General features: G+C 39.5%; 1 protein-coding gene across 7 annotated transcripts in view; it reads right to left on the bottom strand.

The window, feature by feature from the left end:
- MAST2 (microtubule associated serine/threonine kinase 2) overlaps window positions 1-24,558 on the bottom strand; it is a 252,812-nt gene that overhangs the window by 38,452 nt on the left and 189,802 nt on the right. For all 7 annotated transcript variants that reach the window (XM_049879167.1, XM_049879169.1, XM_049879168.1 and 4 more), the window contains exon 5: window positions 21,219-21,310. In XM_049879167.1, the coding sequence (XP_049735124.1) occupies window positions 21,219-21,310 (92 nt within the window). The remainder of the gene's footprint in view (window positions 1-21,218; window positions 21,311-24,558) is intronic.

The raw sequence follows: 24,558 nt of genomic DNA, 5'->3' as shown, positions 1-24,558 counted from the left end.
ATCAGGGTTGTATCCTTTCACCATGCCTATTCAATCTGTATGTTGAGCAAATAATCCAAGAAGCTGGAGAATATGAACAAGAATGGGGCATTAAGATTGGAGGAAGACTCATTAACAACCTGCATTATGCAGATGACACAACCTTGATTGCTGAAAGTGAAGAGGACTTGAATCACTTACTGATGAAGATCAGAGACCACAGCCTTCAGGATGGATTACACCTCAACATAAAGAAAACAAAAATCCTCACGACTGGACCAATAGGCAACATCATGATAAACAGAGAAAGACTGAAGTTGTCAAGGATTTCATTTTACTTGGATCCATGATCAACACCCACGGAAGCAGCAATCAAGAAATCAAAAGGTGCGTTGCACTGGGTAAATCTGCTGCAAAGGACCTCTTTAAAGTGTTGAAGAGCAAAGATGTCACCTTGAAGACTAAGGTGCGCCTGACCCAAGCCATGGTATTTTCAATCGCATGATATGCATGTGAAAGCTGTACAATGAATAAGGAAGACTGAAGAAGAACTGACACCTTTGAATTGTGGTGTTGGTGAAGAATATTGAATATACCATGGACTCCAAAAAAATGAACAAATCTGTCTTGGAAGAAGTACAACCAGAATGTTCCTTAGAAGCAAGGATGGTGAGATTGTGTCTTACGTACTTTGGACATGTTGTCAGGAGGGATCAGTTCCAGGAAAAGGACATCATGTTTGGTGAAGTACAGGGTCAGTGGAAAAGACAAAGACCCTCAACGAGATGGATTGACACAGTGGCTGCAACAATGGGCTCAAGCATAACAACGATTGTGAGCATGGTGCAAGACCGGGCAGTGTTTCATTCTGGGGTACACAGGGTCACTATAAGTTAGAACCGACTAAATGACACGGAACAACAAGACACTGGATTATAACCCAAAGAATAAAATAAATATTCATGAGTCCATAATGATATAAAGAAATGACTAGATTAATGAGTGGGAAAGAAAAGACAAATCTCCCATGCAGGAAAATTCCAAATAAATTATGTAGATAGCCCAATGCAATCCATCTTTTGATTTCTTGACTGCTCCTTCCATGGGTGTTGATTGTGGATCCAAGTAAAATGAAATCCTTGACAACTTCAATCTTTTCTCCGTTTATCATGATGTTGCTTATTGGTTCAGTTGTGAGGATTTTTATATTCATTATGTTGAGGCATAATCCATACTGAAGGCTGTGGTCTCTGATCTTCAACAGTAAGCGCTTCAAGCAGTCTTCACTTTCAGCAAGAAAGGTTGTGTCATCTGCATAATGCAGGTTGTTAATGAGTCTTCCTCCAATCCTGATGTCTCGTTCTTCTTCATATAGTCCATCTTCTCGGATTATCTGCTCAACATACAGACTATGTTAGGTACCGTGAAAGGATACAATCCTGACACACATCTTTCCTGACTTTAAACCACTCGGTATCCCTTTGTTCGGTCCGAACAACTGCCTCTTGATCTATGAACAGGTTCCTCAAGAGCACAATTAAGTGTTCTGGAATTCCCATTCTTCACAATATTTTCCATAATTTGTTATGATCCACACAGTTGAATGCCTTTCTATAGTCAACAAAACACAGGTAAACACCCTTCTGGTATTCTCTCCTTTCAGCCAGGATCCATCTGACATCAGCAATGATATCCCTGGTTCCACGTCCTCTTCTGAATCTGGCCCGAATTTCTGGCAGTTCCCTGTCAAAATACTGCTGGAGCCGCTTTTCAATGATCTTCAGCAAAATTCTGCTTGTGTGTGATATTGATACTGCTCGATAATTTCCACATTTGGTTGGATCACCTTTCTTGGGAATAGGCATAAATATGGATCTCTTCCAGTCGGTTGGCCAAGTAGTTGTCTTCCATATTTCTTGGCATAGACGAGTGAACACCTCCAGCACTGCAACTGTTTGTTGAAACATCTCAATTGATGTTCTGCCAATTCCTGGGGCCTTGTTCTTCGCCAATGCCTTCAGTGCTGCTTAGACATCCTCCCCCAGCACCATCAGTTCCTGATCATGTGCTACCTCTTGAAATGGTTGAATGTCAACTAATTCTTTTTGTACAGTGACCCTGTGTATTCCTTCCATCTTCCTTTGATGCTTCCTGCATCATTTAATATTATCTCCGTAGAATCCTCCACTATCGCAACTTGAAGCTTGAATTTTTTCTTCAGTTCTTTCAGCTTGAGAAAAGCCAAGCATGTTCTTCCCTTTTGGTTTTCTATCTCCAGCTCTTTGCATATGTCATTATAATACTTTACTTTGTCTTCTCGAGCCGCCATTTGAAATCTTCTGTTCAGTTCTTTTGCTTCCATCATTTCTTCCTTTTGCTTTAAGCTGCTTGACGTTTGAGAGCAAGTTTCAGAGTCTCCTCTGACATCCATCTTGGTCTTTTCTTTCTTTTCAATGACCTCTTGCTTTCTTCACGTATGATGTCCTTGATATCATTCCACAACTCATCTGCCCTTCAGTCATTAGTGTTCAATGCATCAAATCTATTTGAGATGGTCTCTAAATTCAGGTGGGATATATTCAAGGTCGTATTTTGGCTCTGGTGGACTTGGTCTGATTTTCTTCAGTTTCAGCTTGAACTTGCATATGAGCAATTGATGGTCTGTTCCACAGTTGGCCCCTAAGCCTTGTTTTGACTGACGATATTGAACTTTTCCGTAGCCTCTTTCCACAGATGTAGTTGATTTGATTCCTGTGTATTCCATCTGGTGAGGTCCATGTGTACAGTCGCCGTTTATGTTGGTGAAAAAGGTATTTGCAATGAAGAAGTCACTGGTCTTGCAAAATCCTATTATTTGATCTCTAGCATTGTTTCTATCACCAAGGCCGTATTTTCCAACTACTGATCCTTCTCCATTTCCAACTTTTGCATTACAATCACCAGTAATTATCATTGCATCCTGATTGCATGTTTGATCAATTTCAGAGTGCAGCAGCTGATAAAAACCTTCCATTTCTTCATCTTTGGCCTTAGTGGTTGGTGCGTAAATTTGAATAATAGTTGTATAAACTGGTCTTCCTTGTAGGCATACGGATATTATCCTATCACCAACAACACTATACTTCAGGATAGATATTGAAATGTTCTTTTGACAATGAATGCAACACCATTCCTCTTTAAGTTGTCATTACCAGCATTGTCCAATTCAAAATGGCCAGTTCATTTCAGCTCACTAATGCCTAGAATATCAATGTTTATGTGTTCCATTTCATTTTTGACAATTTCCAATTTTCCTAGATTCATACTTCATACATTCCAGGTTCCGATTATTAACAGATGCTTGCAGCTATTTCTTCTCATTTTGAGTCGTGCCACATCAGCGAATGAAGGTCCCGAAAGTTTGACTCCATCCATGTCATTAAGGTCAACTGTACTTTGAGAAGGCAGCTCTTCCCCAGTTGTCTTTTGAGTGCCTTCCAACCTCGGGGACTCATCTTCTGGCACTGTATCAGACAATGTTCTGCTGTTATTCATAAGGTTTTCACTGGCAAATTCTTTTCAGCAGTAGACTGCTGGGTCTTTCTGCCTAGTCTGTCTTAGTTTGGAAGCTCAGCTGAAACCTGTCCTTCATGGGTGACCCTGCTGGTATCTGAATACTGGTGACATAGTTTTCGGCATCACAGCAACACGCAAGCCCCCACAGTATGACAAACTGACAGACACATGGTGGTTCCTAAAAATAAACTCTATTAATTATATATTTAAAAGACCCAACTATATGCTGTTTTCAAGAAAACCACTTTAAATATAAACACACACATAGGTTAAAGGTAGAATGCGCCATAATAACACCAATTAGAAAACAGCTGAAGTAGCTATATTAACACACAAAATACATTTCAGAACAAAGAATATTACCAGAGGATAAGAGTCATTTCATAAAGAGTACATAACAATCTTAAAAATGCATGCATCTGATAACAGAGCTTACAAATACATGACGAAAAAACTGATCGAAATGCAAGGAGAAATAGACAAATCCACAATTACAGTAAACAGGCCTCTCTCAATAACTGGTAGAATAAGTAGAGAAAATCAGTAAGGATACAGGACACTTAAACAACACTATCAACCAACTTGGCTTAATTACCCTTATAGAACACTCTACCCAGCAACAGTATACATTTTTTTCAGATGAACATGGAACACTTACTAAGATCATATTGGGGGCCATGAAACAAGACACTGTAAATTAATTAGAAATCCATAACAGAAAGACCTCTGGAAAATGCCCAAATATTTGAGAACTAAATAACATACTTCTGAATAATTTGTGGGTCAATGCAGAAATCAAATGGGAAATTAGAAAAGCATTTTGAATTAAACAGAACACGTCAGAACATGGGATGATGTTAAGGCAGTTGTTACAGGGAAAATTACAACACTAAACACCTGTATTAGAAAAGAAAGAATTCAATTAAAAAAACCTCAGCTTCTACTTTAAGAAACTAGAAAGAGCAAATGAAACCCAGAAGGAAATCATAAATATCAGAGCCGAAATCAGTGGAAACACATACACACAAAGAGTAAAGAAAATTAACAAAACCATATGCAGGTTTTCTAGAAGATCAATAAAATTATAGTCAGACTGATCAGGAGAAAAAGAGAAATGACACAAATTACCAACATCAGCAATGAGAGAGGTAATATTTTTACAGATTCTTGACATATTAAAAGAACAATAAGGCAATATATTAACAACTTTATGCCAATTAATTTGACAAATGAGAGGAGACTGAAAAATTCCTTGAAAGACAGAAACTACCAAAGGCCACTCGGGAAGAAACAGATAACCTAAATAGCTTTATTATCTACTAAAGAAATGAAATTTATAATTAAAAATTTTTCCACAAAGAAAGCTCCTGGCTCAGATGGCTTGACTGATATTTCAGGAAAAAATATCAATTCTACACAAATTCTTCCAGAAAATTCAAGGGGAGGAAATGCTTTTTATGAGGTTAGCATTACCCTGACATCAGAACCAGACAAAGTAATAAAAAGTATCAAGATTGTGGTGCCCGGCTACAACCGATGACTGCCCTGAAAGGGAACACAACAGAGAACCCCTGAGGAAGCAGGAGAGCAGTGGGATGCAGACCCCAAATTCCTGTAGAAAGACCAGACTTAATGGTCTGAGACTAGAAGGACCCCCGAGGTCACTGTCCCCAGACCTTCTGTTAGCCCAAGACAGGAACCATTCCCAAAGCCAACTCTTCAGTCAGGGATTGGACTCGACTATGGGACAGAAAATGATACTGGTGAAGAGTGAGCTTATTGGGTCAATCAGACACATGAGACTATGTGGGCAGCTCCTGTCTGGAGAGGAGATCAGAAGGCAGATGGCATCAGAAGCTGGCCAAATGGACACAAAAATAGAGAGTAGAGGGAAGGAGTGTGCTCTCTCATTAGAGGGAGAGCAATTAGGAGTATATAGCAAGGTGTACATAAGTTTTTGTAGGAGAGACTGACTTGGTTTGTAAACTTTCACTTAAAGCACAAAAAAAAAAAAGTATCAAGATTGGAAAAAAAGTAAAATTATCTCTATTCGTGAATGATATGACCCGATATAGAGAAAATCCCAAAGGGTTCGCAAGAAAACTTCTAGAGCTAATAAAGGAGTTTAGCAAAGTTGCAGGGTACAAGCTCAACAAACAAAAATCAGTTGGATTTCTACGTACCAGCAACGAGAAATCTGAAAGGGAAATTAGGGGAACAATTCCATTTACAATTGCATCTAAGAGAATAAAATATCTGGGAATAAATTTAACCAGGGACATGAAGGACTTAGACAATAAAAATTATAAAACACTGCTGAAAGAATTAAAGAAGACTTAAATAAATGGAAAGATGTTCCATGATCATGGATTGGAAGACGTCTTATTGTTAAGATGTCAGCACTAACCAAAGTGATCTATAGATTCAACACTATTCCAACAGCCTTCTTTACAGAAAATGGAAAAACCAATCCTCAACTTTATATGGCATGGCAAAAGGTCCCGAATAGCTAAAGCTATGTTGAAAGAGAAGAACAAAGAAGGAGGACTCGCGCTTCCTGATTTTAAAACATACTGAATAGCTACAGAAATCAAAATAGTCTGGAACTGGTATAACAACAGACACACAGACCAATGGAATAAAACTGAAAGTACAGATATAAACCCACATGTCTGTATGGTCAATTGATTTTTGACTAGGGTGCTAAGTCAATTCGATGGGGAAAGAAGAGTCTCTTCAATAAATGGTGTTGGGAAAATTGGATTTCCACGTTCAGAAAAATCAAACAGGATCCATGTCTCACACCATATGCAAAAAAAAAAAAAAATGAAAATGGATTAAGGCCCTAAATGTGCAACATAAAACCATAAAATTCTTAGAAGAAAATGCAGGAGCAATGCTGTTTGGCCTAGTTTTTAACAATGGATTAGCTAATATAATAAAAGCATAAACAGGAAAAGACAAAATAAATAAATGGGACCTCATAAAAATTAAAAACTTTGGTTCATCAAAAGACTATACCAAAAAAGTGAAAAGATAAGCTACTAACTGGGAAAATATCTTTGGAAACCATATATCCAATAATCCAATCATAAAATGGGCAAAGGACTTGAATAGAAATTTCACCAAAGAGGACATTCAAATGGCCACCAAACACATGAAAAGATGATCAATATCATTAGCCACCAGACAGATATAAATCAAAACCACAATGAGATACCATTTCACTCCCACTAGGATGACTAAAATAGGGGGGAAAAATCCCAGAAAATAACAAATGTTGGCAAGGATGTGTGGAAATTGGAACCCTTATCCATTGCTGGTGGGAATTCAGAATGGTACAGCCATTGTGGAAAATGGTGTGGCAGTTCTTCAAAAAACTGAAAAAAGAACTACGATATGATCCAGCAATTTCACTTCTAGGTACATACCCAAAAGATTTGAAAGCAGAGACTCGAACAGAGACTTGTATACACCAATGTTCAATGCAGCACTATTCATGATAGTCAAAAGGTGGAAGCAACAGTCAAAAGGTGAAAACAACAGATGAATGGATAAACAAAATGGGGTACATACACACAATGGAGCATTGCTCAGCCATCAGGGGAAATGAAATCTTGATATATGCTACAATATGGATGCAGCTTGAAGACATCATGCTGAGTGAAATAAGTCAATCACAAAAGGACAAATATTGTATGACTTCACTTACATAAAAAGACAAGAAAACGCAAATATATATAGACCAAAGTTTATTAGTGTTTACCAGGGGTGGGAGGGAGGGGGAAGAGAGGAGGATAAGTGTCCATGGAATACTGAGTTTCGGTTTACAGTAATGGACAAATCACATTGATTAAGGGTGGGATTACACAGCCAACTATTCTAAGTGCTGTGAATAAGTTGTACACCTATAAAAAGTTGAAGTAGCAAAAGCTGTGTGACAGACTTATCTACAACAATGACAAAAAAAAAAAAGCTGCAGAGTCTGCTTATGTACAACCAAAAACCTCATGGGGTTTGGTTCCTTGGTTTGGAGGTTTACAGTCATAGTTTCATGGGACAACCCAGTTAATTTGTCTAAAAATGTGTTTGGTGCTTCTGTTCTACCTCCTAGTTCATTGTGTAGTGCCTGGGGTCTTAAAAGCTTGCAAGTGGCCATCCAAGGCACAACAACTGGAGCAACAGAGGAAGAAGGAGAGTCAGGAATAGGAGGAGGAAATGGAATGTGTGCCTAATTGCCTCCATGAACAACTGCCTCCTTTGCCATGAAACCAAAAGAGCTAGATGGTGCATAGCTACCATTACCGAACATTTTTTCAAAGATTCTATAAAAGAATCCTGATCAAAAGGGGGGAAAAGCAGAAAGAATTTCAAATTTTTACGGACTCCTGACTTTCTGGAGCCATGGAGGGTGGCTGAATCCCTGAAACTATTGCTCTGAGATAATCTTTAAACCTTGAACCAAAAATATCCCCTGAAGTCTTCTGAAAACCAAACAACTGTTTAGCTTAACTAGCAATAAATGTCTGCTTTGAGCAAGATGGTCTTTTAAGAACTATCTGTATAGAATCAAATGGAAAAAAGAAACACAAAAGATTAGACAGGAACCTTTGGAGGTAGTGAATTTACCTTAGTGAGGGAGGAACAACTCAGAAAAAGAGGGTGAGAATGGTTATACAGCTTGGAGAGTGTAATCAGTGTCACTGAATTGTACCTGTAGAAACTGTTGTATTGGTGTATGTTTTGCTGTGTATATTTGCAACAACAGCTACAAGAAAATAAAATTTGAAAAACAAAAGGATTACAAGAAAATTACAGACTAACATCTCTTATGAATATAAATGCAAACATTTTAAACAAAATTTTAGCAAATCAAATTCGGATAATATATAAAAAGGATAATACATCATAACCAAGTAGGGTTTATTCCAGGAAAACAAGGTTGGATTAAGATCTAAAGATGAATCAATATAACTCACCACATTAAAGGACTACTAAAGAAAAATCATATGATCATCGCATTAGACATACACACAAAGAAAGTCAACATCCTTTTTGAGAAAAAAGTCCCAGCAATCTAGGAATAGAAGGAAACATTCCCAAGTTGATAAAGGACATCTATAACAAATATATTTAATGATAAAGGCTCAATGCTCTAACATTAGGAACAAGATAAGGGTATCTGTGTTCAACCACTTCTATTCAAAATTGTACGAGAAGATCCAGTCAGGGCCATAAGGCAACAAAAAGAAATAAAAACCTTGGCAGGGTAGTGGTTAAGTGCTATGGCTGCTAACCAAAGGGTCTGCAGTTTGAATCCACCAGGCACTCCTTGGAAACTCTATGGGGCAGCTCTACTCTACCCTATAGGGTCACTAGGAGCTGGAATCGGCCCAACAGCAACGGGTTTTTAGATGAGAAAGGAAGAAATAAAATTTTCTTTATTTGGAGACAACATGATCGTCTATGCTGAAAATCTGACGGAATCTACAAAAAAGCTAAAAAGCAAACTTAGCAAGGTTGCACGATACAAGATTAATACACAGAAATCAATTATATCTCAATATATTTGCAACACTGTCAGAATTGACTCAGTGGCAAAGGGTTTGGTTTGGAGCCCCAGTGGTCCAGTGGTGCAGTGGTTAAGAGCTCAGTTGCTAATTAAAACGATGGCAGGTTGATTCCACCAGCTGCTCCTTGGAAACCCTATGGGGCAGTTCTACCCTGTCCGATAGGGTCTCTATGAGTCGGAATCCACTTGATGGCAACAGGTTTGTTTGTTTTTGGAGCAACAATTACACCTCATTTTATTCTATTCTTCCCTTTGCCCACTCTACTTCAGCCACAATGGCCTCCTTGCTGTACCCTGAACATGGCAGGTACACTCCCACCTCTGTACCTGCAATCCCCTTTTGCCCTGTCTGCTCTTCTCCAAGTAGCATCTAGCTCACTCCCTCTCTTCTATGATGTCTTTACTCAAATGTTATCCTCTCAGTAAGGACTTCCCTGGTCACCCCCCAACTTCATATCACTTTTCTCTTTTTAAAGATGGGAGAAATCATTTAGCAGCAAGCAAAAAAAAAAAAAAAAAAAAAAAAATCCAGTGGAAAGAAAAACTGCTGGAGTAAAAACTGTCCTTTGAGTGAGTGAGAAGTGATGGGATCTAGTGCACTAGTGAGGGGACTGGTTTTACAAAGAGATGGATAGTTCATGTACACAGACGGGACGGCGGAGTCTATGGGTACAGATGCTGAGAGGTGAATAGATGTAAAAGGTATAAGCTTTTGTTTTGTATTCTGTTCATGCCTTGTATTAGGGCTCCTAACGTTGTCCCTATTTTTTCTTCCATGATCTTTATTGTTTTAGTCTTTATGTTTAGGTCTTTGATCCACTTGGAGTTAGTTTTTGTGCATGGTGTGAGGTATGGGTCCTGTTTCATTTTTTTGCAAATGGATATCCAGTTATGCCAGCACCATTTGTTAAAAGGCTGTCTTTTCCCCGATGAACTGACACTGGGCCTTTGTCAAACATCAGCTGCTCATATGTGGATGGACTTATATCTGGGTTCTCAATTCTGTTCCATTGGTCTATGTGCCCGTTGTTGTACCAGTACCAGGCTATTTTGACTACTGTGGCTGTATAATATGTTCTAAAATCAGGTAGAGTGAGGCCTCCCACTTTCTTCTTCTTTTTCAGTAATACTTTGCTTATCCGGGGCTTCTTTCCCTTCCGTATGAAGTTGGTGATTTGTTTCTGCATCACATTAAAAAATGTCATTAGAATTTGGATCGGAAGTGCCTTGTTTGTATAGATGGCTTTTGGTAGAATAGACATTTTTACTATGTTAAGTCTTCCGATCCATGAGCAAGGTATATTTTCCCACTTACGTAGGCCCCTTTTAGTTTCTTGCATTAGTACTTTGTAGTTTTCTTTGTACAGATGTTTTACATCTTTGGTAAGATTTATTCCTAAGTATTTTATCTTCTTGGGGGCTACTGTGAATGGTATTCATTTGGTGATTTCCTCTTCGATGTTCTTTTTGTTGATGTAGAGGAATCCAAGTGATTTTTGTATGTTTATCTTGTAACCTGAGACTCTGCCAAACTCTTCTATTAGTTTCAGCAGTTTTCTGGAGGATTCCTTAGGGTTTTCTGTGTATAAGATCATGTCATCTGCAAATAGAGGCAATTTTAATTCTTCCTTGCCAATCTGGATGCCCTTTATTTCTTTGTCTAGCCTAATTGCTCTGGCTAGGACCTCTAGCACAATGTTGAATAAGAGCGTTGATAAAGGGCATCCTTGACTGGTTCCCGTTCTCAAGGGAAATGCTTTCAGGCTCTCTCCATTTAGAATGATGTTGGCTGTTGGCTTTGTATAGATGCCCTTTATTGTGTTGAGGAATTTTCCTTCAATTCCTATTTTGCTGAGAGTTTTTATCATGAATGCGTGTTGGACTTTGTCGAATGCCTTTTCTGCATCAATTGATAAGATCGTGTAGTTTTTGTCTTTTGTTTTATTTATATGGTGGATTACGTTAATGGTTTTTCTAATATCAAACCAACCTTGCACACCTGGTATAAATCCCACTTGGTTGTGGTGGATTATTTTTTTGATGTGTTGTTGAATTCTATTGGCTAGAATTTTGTTGAGGATTTTTGCATCTATGTTCATGAGGGATATAGGTCTGTAATTTTCTTTTTTGTGGTGTCTTTACCTGGTTTTGGTCTCAGGGATATGCTGACTTCATAGAATGAGTTAGGTAGTATTCCATCATTTTCTGTGCTTTGAAATACCTTTAGTAGCAGTGGAGTTAACTCTTCTCTGAAAGTTTGGTAGAACTCTGCAGTGAAGCTGTCCGGGCCAGGGCTTTTTTTTGTTGGGAGTTTTTTGATTACCTTATCAATCTCTTTTTTTGTTATGGGTCTATTTAGTTGTTCTACTTCTGATTGTGTTAGTTTAGGTAGGTAGTGTTTTTCCAGGAATTCATCCATTTCTTGTGGGTTTGCAAATTTGTTAGAGTACAATTTTTCGTAATAATCTGATATGATTCTTCTAATTTCAGTTGGGTCTGTTGTGATATGGCCCATCTCGTCTCTTATTCGGGTTATTTGTTTCCTTTCCTGTATTTCTTTAGTCAGTCTGTCCAATGCTTTATCAATTTTGTTAATTTTTTCAAAGAACCAGCTTTTGGCTTTGTTAATTCTTTCAATTGTTTTTCTGTTCTCTATTTCATTTAGTTCAGCTCTAATTTTTGTTTGTTTTCTTCTGGTGCCTGATGGATTCTTTTGTTGCTCACTTTGTATTTCTTCAAGTTGTAGGGACAGTTCTCTGATTTTGGCTCTTTCTTCTTTTAGTATGTGTGCATTTATCGATATAAATTGACCTCTGAGCATTGCTTTTACTGTGTCCCGGAGGTTTTGATAGGAAGTGTTTTCATTCTCATTGCATTCTATGAATTTCTTTATTCCCTCCTTTATGTCTTCTATAACCCAGTCTTTTTTGAGCAGAGTATTGTTCAGTTTCCAAGTATTTGATTTCTTTTCCCTGATTTTTCTGTTATTGATTTCCACTTTTATGGCCTTGTGGTCTGAGAAGATGCTTTGTAATATTTCGACGTTTTGGATTCTGCAAAGGTTTGTTTCATGACCTAATATGTGATCTATTCTAGAGAATGTTCCACGTGCACTAGAAAAAAAAGTATATTTTGCAGCTGTTGGGTGGAGTGTTCTGTATAGGTCTATGAGGTCCAGTTGGTTGATTGTAGAAATTAGGTCTTCCGTGTCTCTACTGAGCTTCTTACTGGAAGTCCTGTCCTTCTCCGAAAGTGGCGTGTTGAAGTCTCCTACTATAATTGTGTGGGTGTCCATCTCACTTTTCAGTTCTGTTAAAGTTTGTTTTATGTATCTTGCAGCCCTGTCATTGGGTGCATAAATATTTAATATGGTTATATCTTCCTGGTGAATTGTCCCTTTAATCATTATGTAGTGTCCTTCTTCATCCTTTGTGGTGGATTTAACTTTGAAGTCTATTTTGTCAGAATTAATATTGCTACTCTTGTTCTTTTTTGATTGTTGTTTGCTTGATATATTTTTTTCCATCCTTTGAGTTTTAGTTTGTTTGTGTCTCTAAGTCTAAGGTGTGTCTCTTGTAGGCAGCATACAGACGGATCGTGTTTCTTTATCCATTCTGAGACTCTCTGTCTCTTTATTGGTGCATTTAGTCCATTTACATTCAGCGTAATTATAGATAAGAATGTGTTCAGTGCTGTCATTTTGATGCCTTTTTGTGTGTATTGTTGACAATTTCATTTTTCCACTTACTTTTTTGTGCTGAGATGTTTTTCCTTGTAAATTGTGTGTTCCTCATTTTCATAGTATTCCAAATTATGTTTGCTGAGTCATTATGTTTTTCTTGGTTTTTATTTTGAGTTATGGAATTGTTAGACCTCTTTGTGGTTACCTTAATATTTGCCCCTATTTTTCTAAGTAAAAACCTATCTTGTATCGTCCTATATCGCCTTGTTTTCCTCTCCATATGGCAGTTCTATGCCTCCTGTATTTAGTCCCTCTTTTTGATTATTGTAATCTTTTACATAATGACTTCAATGATTCCCTGTTTTGAGCACTTTTTTCTTTTTAAAGTTAATCTTAATTTGTTTTTGTGATTTCCCTATTTGAGTTGATACCAGGATGTTCTGTTCTGTGACCTTGTATTGTGTTGTTATCTGATGTTATTGATTTTCTGACCAAAGAATTTCCTTTAGTATTTCTTGTAGCTTTGGTTTGGTTTTTGCAAATTCTCTAAGCTTGTGTTTATCTGTAAATGTTTTAATTTCACCTTCATATTTTAGAGAGAGTTTTGCTGGATAAATGATCCTTGGCTGGCAGTTTTTCTCCTTCAGTCCTCTATATATGTCATCCCATTGCCTTCTTGACTGCATGGTTTCTGCTGAGTAGTCTGAACTTATTCTTATTGATTCTCCTTTGTAGGAGAGCTTTCTTTTATCCCTGGCTGCTTTTAAAATTTTCACTTTATCTTTGGTTTTGGCAAGTTTGATGATAATATGTCTCGGTGATTTTCTTTTTGGATCAATCTTATATGGGGTTTGATGAGCCTCTTGGATAGATATCCTTTCATCTTTCATGATGTCAGGGAAGTTTTCTGTGAACAGATCTTCAACTATTCTCTCTGTATTTTCTGTTATCCCTCCTTGTTCTGGAACACCAATCACACACACGTTATTCTTCTTGATAGAGTCCCACATGATTCTTAGGGTTTCTTCATTTTTTAAAATTCTTTTATCTGATTTTTCTTCAACTATATTGGTGTCAGTTGCCTTATCCTCCACCTCCCCCACTCTGCATTCCAATTCCTCGATTCTGCTCCTCTGACTTCCTACTGAGTTGTCTAATTCTGTAATTTTACTGTTAATCTTTTGGATTTCTGAATGCTGTCTCTCTATGGATTCTTGCAGCTTATTAATTTTTCCACTATGTTCTTGAATAATCTTTTTGATTTCTTCAACTGCTTTATCAGTGTGTTCCCTGGCTTTTTCTGTAGATTGCCTTATTTAATTTCTGAGGTCATCCCTGATGTCTTGAAGCATTCTGTAAATTAGTTTTTTATATTCTGCATCTGGCAAGTCCAGGATTGTATCTTCATTTGGGAAAGATTTTGATTCTTTAATTTGGGGAGTTGTAGAAGCAATCATGGTCTGCTTCTTTACGTGGTTTGATATCGACTGTTGTCTCCGAGCCATCTATAAGATACTGTAATGGTTTATTTTATATTTGCTCACTGAGACTTATCTTGTTTTGTTTTCTTTCAATGTACGTAGATGGGCTACTAGATTACGCTGTCTTGATTGTTGTAGGCTTTGAATCACTTATGTCCGCTTACCAGCTGGTTTGGGCCGTTACCAGAAATACAAGCCTAAGAGTCCATTCACTATTCTTGAGTAGAATCTGATTTTGGGTCACCAAGTGTGTGGGGTAGACTGTCACCTATTCGCTTAGAGGAGTAGTGGTGATAGTTGTGTGTACTAGATTCTCGTAGCAGCAGGGGGTCCCATTCCGGGGGAGCAGGATGCTGACAGGCTTCCCCCAAGTGCCAGTGAGGTAGGTGTGCCTCTATTCCTAAAGCACTTTGGTGGGTGAGCTCTGCACATGTACCTTAGGCACCCAATGCATGTACCTCTACAGATTGGTAGATGTCACTATCCTCAGACCCCTATGGCAGGAGGTTAGGTGGTCTGGGTGGAGTTTCAGCCCTCAGTTCCCCATTGTGGGTCAGTGAGGGCTCAGTTTAACAGGTAGAGTTATCAGACCTGGTAAACTTGTCTTTCCAGTAATCCGCTAAAACAATTACAGTCAGATCCCTATCAGAATTGCCTTTGCATTACAATAGCCACCTTGTTCCCTATAGGGATGAAAGCCCAAGACTGTGGATCTCAAATGCTTGTCTGGAGCTGGTTCCGTATTTTTAGTCCAATTTTGGGAAGTCAGGGAAGGATTCTTGGTCTCTGGGTTTTTTGTAGCTGCTTCTCTCAAGCCAGGAGAATGGATTAGGAAAAGACAAAACAAACAAACAAAGAAAAAAAACTGCAGAGCACTTCACTCTCTGGCCCAGGAAATTCCAATGTTAATGAAGCCACCTGGGAAGGGGAGGGGAGGGATCAGATAGATAGGAGAGAATAGCACCCTGGAGTATAGACAAAGTTACTTATCTTGCTTGGGGTGACTGTTTTATCTGAGATTCCCGAGGGGCACGTTGACTGTGTGCCCTGGCTGGGTAGAGATTGCCGCCGAGGGTCAGGCCCGCGTCCCGTGCTTGCGCTGTCTCAGAAGCCATGGTTAGTTCCTCCGCTCCCAGTCCGAAGCCCAGCACCAAGTTTCCCTGGCTGGGACGCCGCACTCCAGGCTCCAAAACCAGTCACTGCCTCCCGGTGACTTCTCTTCCTGTCAGCCGCGTCGCTGCGCTGCCTGAGTGCACTGGCTGGGCTTCCCCGGAGGTCACTTCTGGGGGCTAGGGCTGTGTCCCGTGTTTGCGCCGTCTCAGGATGCCATGCTCAGCTCCCCTGCGCCCAGTCCAAAGCCCAGCGCCAAGGTTTTCTGACTGTGACGCTGGCTCCAGGCTCAAAAAACAGTTGCTGCTTCCCCGTGGTTGTTCGTTCTCTTGTTAGCCCCGTCAGTATGCAGCCTGTTTGCGCTGACTGAGTCTCTACGGAGGTTACCCCAGGGGGCTAGGGGTTGGGGCTGTGTCCCGTGCCTGCCCCACCTCAGCAAGCCGCAATCAGCCCTGCCACTTGGCACCAGGGAACCGCCAGGGCTCAAGGCTGTGGGGTGGGTTGCGGGTTCCAGACGCGGTCGCTGGTTCAGGACGCAGCTTTTCACTCAGCTGTCACTCAGGTCAACTCTTTAGATCTGTGTTTGATGGTCAGGGTTCATAGATTGTCATGTATGTGATCGATTCACTTGTTTTTCCGAGTCTTTGTTGCAAGAGGGATCCAAGGTAGCCTCTGCCTAGTCAGCCATCTTGGCCCCCTCCTTATAGTCTGGTTTAAGCTTTTGGAAGTTGTCATTAGATTGCCTTCATTTTCTCAGTAAAATAGGAAGCAAGGCCATCAGTTAAGTCTGGATGGTTACGATGTATGTGGAGGGGGGAGGGTGTGAGATAATCTTCTAGAAGAGTGAGAGTCAATGGATTAAGGACAATCAATATGACTACTTGGTAGCGTTAAGGGACAACTTCAGTTTGTGATAATGAATTTATAGTAAGATTAGTTGGCATGGCTATTTTTTCTTTAGTGACAGTAAATGACACTGGGTCATACAAGGTAGGATGGAAGAGTTGGATTTGACCAAGGTTGTGGTTCTAATAACTGGATACTTGAACTGAGACAGGGCAAGGGAGAAAAGGGTGTATGCAAGGAAATTGTTATATTTGACTACAAAATTCAAGTTGGTTATCAGGCAACAAGGGATGATTTTAAAAGCATTAGAATGGAGTCCTGAGTTACAAATCATTGTTTTAGGGGGTAGGGTTGGGGTTCCTAGATGGCACTTACTAGGAAGATTAGTGGTAGTTCTTACGGAACAGGAAGAATGAGGCTGAAATTATGGAAACAAGGTCTATGGTATGACTATGGGCACACATGACTGAGGTAGAGGGAAGAGAAGCTTACTGGAAGAAAGTAGTTCAAAGAACTGGAAAGATCAACTATTTAACTATCTTTGGTATACTGAATGATCCTTCTACATCAAGAAAGAATAAGACAGCTGCAGAAATGAAGAGAGTAAGAATGAATCAAAAGCTAAATTTTTTACAGCTGCAACGTGTGGAGATTTTTGGCAGTTCAAATCCACCAGCTGCTCCTTGGAAACCCTATGGGGGGAGTTCTACTCTGTCCTAAACGGAAACAGGTTTTTAAAATTTTTTTTATGATGGGTAGTAGGTGATATAATTTAATGATGTAAGATTCCAAGCTTACGGGATTAGGAAGAAGGATGAAGAATAATAAGAAAACGAGGACACCTGCTCTCACTTCAGGCTCAATGGTATGAGAGATAAGAGTCAACACGAGAGAACTACAAGAGAATTAGTGTTCTAAGTAAGGGGAGAACCAGGATTCCATGAGAGAAGGAATAGATTCCTCAGAGACGAGATTGAGGATACAGGAGAATCTGCTGATAATGAACTATGAATTCCAGAAGATACAATATAAGAGTTTCAGGAGCTGAGGCGGCATGACAGAGACAGAACAGGGAATGTTCAGAGGTTTATAGGAATCATAGTGAAGGAGCTCGGGGAGGGGTTCTTGTGGTGACAGACATAAACAGGAATAAAGGATAATGAAATTAGTTCTAGTGAATCCAAAGTAGACAGAGACGGGAAGGCTGCAATTGTTATAAAGAGGGAAGATCACTGGGGTTTACTCTTGACTCTGAACAATAGGGACTGAGGCATAAGGCAGGCATGGTTTTACTCCCAATACACTAATTTAAAATCAGTTAGACGATAAGCAACAAACGTCATTAAAATATGCACACTCTTTGACCTATTAAGCCTATTCCTAAAAATTTATACAGTAGATCTCAAGACTCAGCAATTTCATGCCTATATATAAATCCTAGAAAAAAAACTTTGTGCGTGTATAAAAAAGAACATGAGGAAGGATGTTTGTTGCAGCACTGAGTATAAGAGTGAGAAATAAAACAATGTAAATTCCTGTGCCATTTATCAATTTAATGCCTCTCAGCTCCAAATTCAGTCTTCAATACCTGCTCAACTATACTGGAGAAAATTCCTTGTAGTATTTCTCCTACATAGAAAGCACGAGGTTGAACTTTCTCAATAGAGGGCGCTGGAGGCACACTGCAGGAGGAAGGGGCTCCGCTTGCTAGTTGGAGCAGCTGTTCCATCAGTGGTGTGGGTGTGAAGACAAGCAGTGATGCTCTGCTCCAGCCACATGCCAACAACCTTACAACCCTGGTCCGACCTGGGGAACGCTTTCTACAGTCCTCCCTACAGGAACAGTGTGTTCCAGGTCTCCTGCTGGCACTAGTGCCCTGATTCCCTCTCACGCCTCATTTATTCCCTGCCCCCAGGTTTTCTCCCATGGCCTTCCTGAGGGCTATCATGTGCTCTGGTTCTCCTGCCCACTCCCTCTGCATAGCTGCCCACTGGTTGCAATTTGCATGTGCACCAAAGGGTTGCTTCCTGATTGTCCAGAGACAGCGGACCAGCTTTGGCTTGGGCAAATCAGCAAACATCTCTGCCATCCCGTGGGCTGCAACTACACTACACCTTCTCTAAGGAAATCCGAATCTAGCCTAGGGGAGGGGCCCTCCATCCAAATTTGTTCTTCTTTGGATACGCTATCTCAGCATCCCTAGTATCCTACAGAGTTCCCTTACATCTTAAAGTTACTCTTTTGTCATAGTTTAATAATTCTTTATATTTAACTTCACCTGTTTAAATCACTATGGGGTTTCTGTCTCCTGAGTGGACCCAGACTGATATAATGTTCACCAATAAGAAAATGAACAAGTAAATTGTGGTACAGTTGTACAATGGATAATGCTACAGGTAATAAAAATAAATGAATTAGGAAGGTTCCATTTCCAGGATGGCTGACTAAGCTACTACTGAACTGACCTCACCGTTGTTGTTACCTATTTATATATAAACCTGTTGTCTTCGAGTTGATTCTGACTCTAGTGCCCCTATAGGACAGAGTAGAACTGCCCCATAGGGTTTCCAAGGAACAGCTGGTAGATTCAAACAGCTGACCTTTTGATTAGCAGCCAAGCTCTTAACCACTGTGCCACCAGGGCTCCTATTTTTATATAGTAGATAGTTAATATTGAACTGAGCTGTCTGGAATATATGAACCTATTTTCAAATCAACAGGCCTCATATTATTCAACAGATTCCAGAGTAAAATGTGAAGTTAAAGGGTCTTAGCATTCTGTGGACCCAACGTGAAGGACATATATAATCTGATGTTAAGTTTGATTGTATGAAACAAGTAGTGCTGTGTCTCTTAGCATTTGCCTGTGTTAGGTTTTTAGGTCAATTCTTCCCACCCAGATTTTCTGCATTGATTTGGGGAGAGATGATGATGATAGTTAACATCTGTAGAGTACTAAGTATGTTATATATTAACTCAAAGCTAGAGAGTACAGACCTATGCAGGCTGAAAAGGGCAGATGGTATTCTTATCCCAAAGTCACTTGAGTAGGAAAGAATTAGTCCTCAACTCTAATTGCCAAGAATCTAAGTACAAAGGAGCATAATCATCTCAGAGAGGAGCAGCCAGTAGTGATTACTGCCTAGTACATTACAAGGAGCACTGGTCACACAGTGGTTAAAGCGATTTACTACTAACCGAAAGGTCGGCGGTTCGAAAGCACCAGTGACTCTGTACGAGAAAGACGTGGCATCTGCTTCCACAGAGATTTACAGCCTTGAAAACCCTATGAAGCAGTTCTACTGTGTCCTACAGGGTCACTGTGAGTCAGAATCAACTCCATGGAAGCGGGTTTCCCTGGTGGCATAGTGGTTAAGAGCTATGGCTGCTAAATAAAAGGTGGGAAGTTTGAATCCACCAGGAACTCCTTGGAAACCCTATGGGGCAGTTCTACTCTGTCCTACAGGGTCTCTATAAGTTGGAATTGACTCGATGACAATAAGTTTTTTTTTTTAAACTCACATTATAGTTGTGAGACTATATACAAGGTTTGGACACGTTAAATTTATTTCTGTGTGATATAAAAGCCAGATCAGATGTATGCTAAGTTTTTACAAAGTTTCAGGGTAGGATGTGCTATTTAAGCTAATCTAGAACCCAGCCAATTTCCAGGGAGAAAAAGTACCTAAACACAAGGAGAGTTCTGCTTTAAATGCCAATTCCTGGGTCCCCTTGTGCTCTTGGTGGTATCTTGTAATGTGACAACTAGTGCATAAGATGTTTACTGACTCTGGAAAAGGGCCAGGGACACTGAATTATCTGGCCTCTAGGCTCAGGAAACTTGAGCCCAGAAAGGTGAGAACCTTCTTCTAGGGACAAAGATCTGTCTCAGAATTGCCAGACTCCGGGCCCTCAGAAAGCTACTCCACATACACCCTTGCTTTCTTCCTCCAAACATTCTGTAAATTGTGAGCAAGGAGACAAACCCAAAGGGAACAGTTCTGTCTGATCTGATCTGCTTTGATAAGCAGGCCTTTGGCATTGCTTTGGTACTCTTTTATTGACCAAGGGTAGCAAGTTCAGGCTTAGAACAACAGTTCCCATGGCGTACCAAACCCAGGCAGCAAGCTCTGAACAGCTTCCTAGGGTTCCGAGTCTGCTCTTTTTCCATTAACTCTAGGTCTAGAACTTCCACTGTAAATACTGTAGCAATGAACAGCGTAGCAGTACAGCAGCCCCTTCAGCAAAGACAGGTCCCCTGGTTTGGCTCCCGTGGGGTACAAAAATACATGTCTATTCCAAAATACAGAGCTAACTCAAATGAGGTCTTTCTGTCTTTCCTCTGGGAGGCAGAGTGTGTTTGAATCAATGCAAGCCCCATAATTGCCACATATTTCTCAATCAGAGGCAAGTATATCAGCCCTAACAATGTCTGGAGGAGCCCATATTTGACAGAGCAGGGTCTTAATGTATGAGGTCGTTTGCTTAATTCCAATACGTGAAATTGATGTCAACATGAAACAAATATTCCTCTTGCTTTTGTTGTCTCCTGGTCTGTCAGGGAGAATGCTAACAGGAGTCCTGTGAGGCAGAAAATTCTGAGTCCCAGCCCTCGGGCATGGTAGGACAAGATGTTAATGGACCCCTCATCACACAGCCCAAAATGATTGGAGCCATAACATACACTCAACACTCTAGAACAAAGGCCGTGGAACCAGGGTAGATACCTGACCTCCAAGACATGTATAAGACCAAAAGGAATGTTGAGAGGACAAGGTAAGAAACAACTAAGAACTAAAAGCAGACAGAACACATTCTCCTACAGAAAGCATGCCCATGAGGTTCTGTATGCTTCCGTCAGCCAAGTGAAGTGACAATATAATATACTGAACTATAAAAAGTGAAAAACAGGGAAGAACAAATACTAGCACCTACACAGAAGCAACTGGACACCTTGGGCATTTTCCACCTTTCTTAACCTTCAAACACTTACCTGTGTGGCCATGGAGTGGTGAGTGTGGCCGTGGAAGTGTGGGTGATGTGCTAGAGGTCACAATCAAGCTCTTGCGGTTACTTGTCCGACAACTGCAATGAAAACACAAATGTTAGTTATAACAGGACAATACCATGGGCCTAGAGGCCTTGAGTGGCTATCCAGGAACAAAGGAATGATGCCATTTTATGGGCTGAGTAGTATATTACTTCAAATTCTGAACTGGGTTGGCAATTACTGTTTGCATCAGCTAGGTTTCACAATTGCTGTGCTCTATCCTGGAATAATATTGTTTTGATTTTATCTTGTATTGTCATTGCACTTTGCCAATGTTTAAGTTTTGCTTCCCAAATGGACATGAGAATTTCCCTAAGGGCAGCAAACATGTTTAAATGGTATCCAGTGAAGAATGACAAAATCTGATTCAGACAACTAAAAACACAAGCCATATTTGCACATCTCATAAAAATTAATGTTCTTGTCATAAAAAGAAAACTGTTAATTTAATCTAAGACACTTATTTTTTAAAACCACTTTTATCTTAATGAATTAAGCAGCACTCTCATTTCCCTATAAATTTCCAGAACAAGTACTCTCTATAAAGCTGGCTTTCCATTACATGGCAATGACTGAGGCCTTTTTTTTGTGGTTGGAGAAAACCAGATCATGATGAAAAGCCGTTTCATGCAATACTTGGTACTGAAGTTTGTATACATTTATTTGAAAGCCAGGCCATCCTTTAAAGGCTTAGGCAAGCTTGTCATTTATACTCATTCAAAGATTTATTGGTCTACTATGCACCAGGCACTGTTCTAGGTGCTAGGAAAACAGTAGGGAACAAAAGAAAGTCTCTGTCCTCCATTAATTGGAGTAAAAATTACCATGAAAAAAAAGAAAGAAAGAAAACAGGGTAAGGAAATAAAGGAGACTGGCGTGGAGGTGGACATGATAGCGGTCAGGGCAGGTCCGACTAGTGACGTGACATTTGATCAAAAATCATCTGACACTGTTGTAACTCCCTCCTTTTTCGAATATTACATAAAATGCACAGGTCTTAAATGTTCAGTGCAATGAGGCTTGACTGCTGTATACATCCATGTAGCTATATCCAAAACAAGAGACAGAAAATTTCTATTACCCCAGAAAGTTCCCCTGTGCCTTTTTCCAGTCAACCAGCCGCTGTCTCTCAACCACCTTCTGATTTCTATTACAATATATTAATTTTGTTTGTCGATTGATTTTTTATAAATGGAATTACACAGTGTTATGAACTGAATTGTGAACCCCCACTAAAATATGTGTTGGAATTCTAATTCCTATACATGTGGAGGTAATCTTGCTTGGAAACAGGGTTTTCTTTCTTACGTTTATGAGACCATACCAGTGTAAGGTGTATCCTAATCACTTCTGATTTATATAAAGACCAGCATAACACAGAGACATATGGACAAATGGAAGAGGACAGACACCACGTGAGGGCTGTCTACAAGCCAAGGAACCAAGGAAAACCCAGGGCTACCAAGAAGGGTCAACATGACCAAGACCCTGATTTGGACATTTAGCCTCCAGAACTGTGAGAAAATAAGTATCTGTTCTTCAAAGCCACCCATTTGTGTGCTACCTGTGTTATAGCAGCACTAGGTAACTAAGACATACATACAGTATGTGTTTTTTGGTGTCTGGCTTCCTTTGCTCACCATAACGTCTGTGTAACTCTTCTTAGTTTCTAGGACATGATGCTTTCCTGGTTTTCCCCTTATCTCACCAGCTGCTGATTTCAGTCTCCTTTACTGGTTCCTTCTCTTCCTGACTTCTAAATGATTCAATGCTCTGGGGTTCTGACCTGAAATGTTTCCTTCTATACTTACACTCACTCCCTAAATAAATTATTTCAATTTCATAGCTTTAAATGCCATCTAGATGATGATGACACATAGCTCTTTATTTAAGTTCTATGCTCTCTCTCTGAGTGAGACTCACATATACAAATTCTACTTGACATCTCTACACTGAGATGTCTAAAAGGCATCTCAAAATTGACATTTCCAAAATAGACCTCTTGAATTTTCCTCTAAAACCTACTCCTCCCTAAGTTACATCGATCTTGTTACAAAATACCAGCATTCATCCAGTTGCTCAGGCAAAAAGCTAGAAATTATTGTTGATTCTTCTCTTTTTCCTCACACCTATATCCAAAACAACCAGCAAGTTCTGTGGATTATACCTTCAAAGTACATCCTGTGTTCAAAGAGTTCTCACTACCTCCATCACTATTACTACTCCAGCTCATGTTACCATTGTACAAAAAATTCCTAATGACCTTCCTCTTTCCACTTCGGTTCCTCTTATCCAGTCCATACTCCTAACAGTCTACTCTCCACCCACCAGCCAGAGTCATATCCTAAAAGCCATAAATCAGATCATGTAACTTCTTTCTTAAAACCCCAATGACCTCCCACCACACTTTGAATATAGTTCATACTCCATACTGTCACCATTCAAATTCACCATTTGTAAAGAATCTACTTTTTCTTAGTAAAGGTCTTTAGATAAATAAACGTTTATCTTTTGGGTTTTTTTTAAATAGAGAAACATAGCTATATTTATTCAGTCCCCTGTTTTGGTGGCAAATAACATAAATATTCTCAAAAAAAAAAAAAAGCTCTAGACACCTCAATTTTGAACATGAGAAACTTAAGAGAATGTATATATTAAAACACATTGGCTGTTAAAGGGCTTACCCAGACCAAAGGGATCCTGAGTAGTACGATACCTCCAAAGATTTCCTCTGCTCTTTGGCTAACACTACTTCCTTCAACAGGTATACCCTTTCTCCTTGACTTACCCAATTCCATCCATGCTTCGTGAACTATTAGCTAAACATAGTCTATAAAATGTGAATTCTCTATTATTTTCTCAGAGATATTGCATCAGTAGTAAAGAAAAATTAGCCCCAAATGCTGCCTTGGTCCCACCTAACAAAGCTTAAAAACAATTCTCGATAGGATCAAACTACTTCCAAGTAAATTAATTATGTTTCTGAACAAAGTTCAAAAATATTTAAAGACATACAAACATATCTAGCATACAACAAGGCGAAATTCATAGTGTTTGTTATGCAATAAAAAATTACTAGGCATGGAACAGAGCATGAAAAGGTGACCCAAAATGAGAGTGATAAAATAATTGATAGACCCAGGAAGGACACAAATGATAGGATTAGTAGAAGTGAATATTAAAATTGTTATAATAATTATATTCTATATTTTTAAAAAGGTATAGGAAAGCATGAGCATATTAAGGAGAAATTATGAAAGAAATGAAAAAGCCCAAATCAAAC

Source organism: Elephas maximus, chromosome 3, assembly GCF_024166365.1.
Source record: "Elephas maximus indicus isolate mEleMax1 chromosome 3, mEleMax1 primary haplotype, whole genome shotgun sequence".
NCBI lineage: Eukaryota > Metazoa > Chordata > Mammalia > Proboscidea > Elephantidae > Elephas > Elephas maximus.
This window is presented reverse-complemented; position numbering and strand designations above follow the sequence as displayed.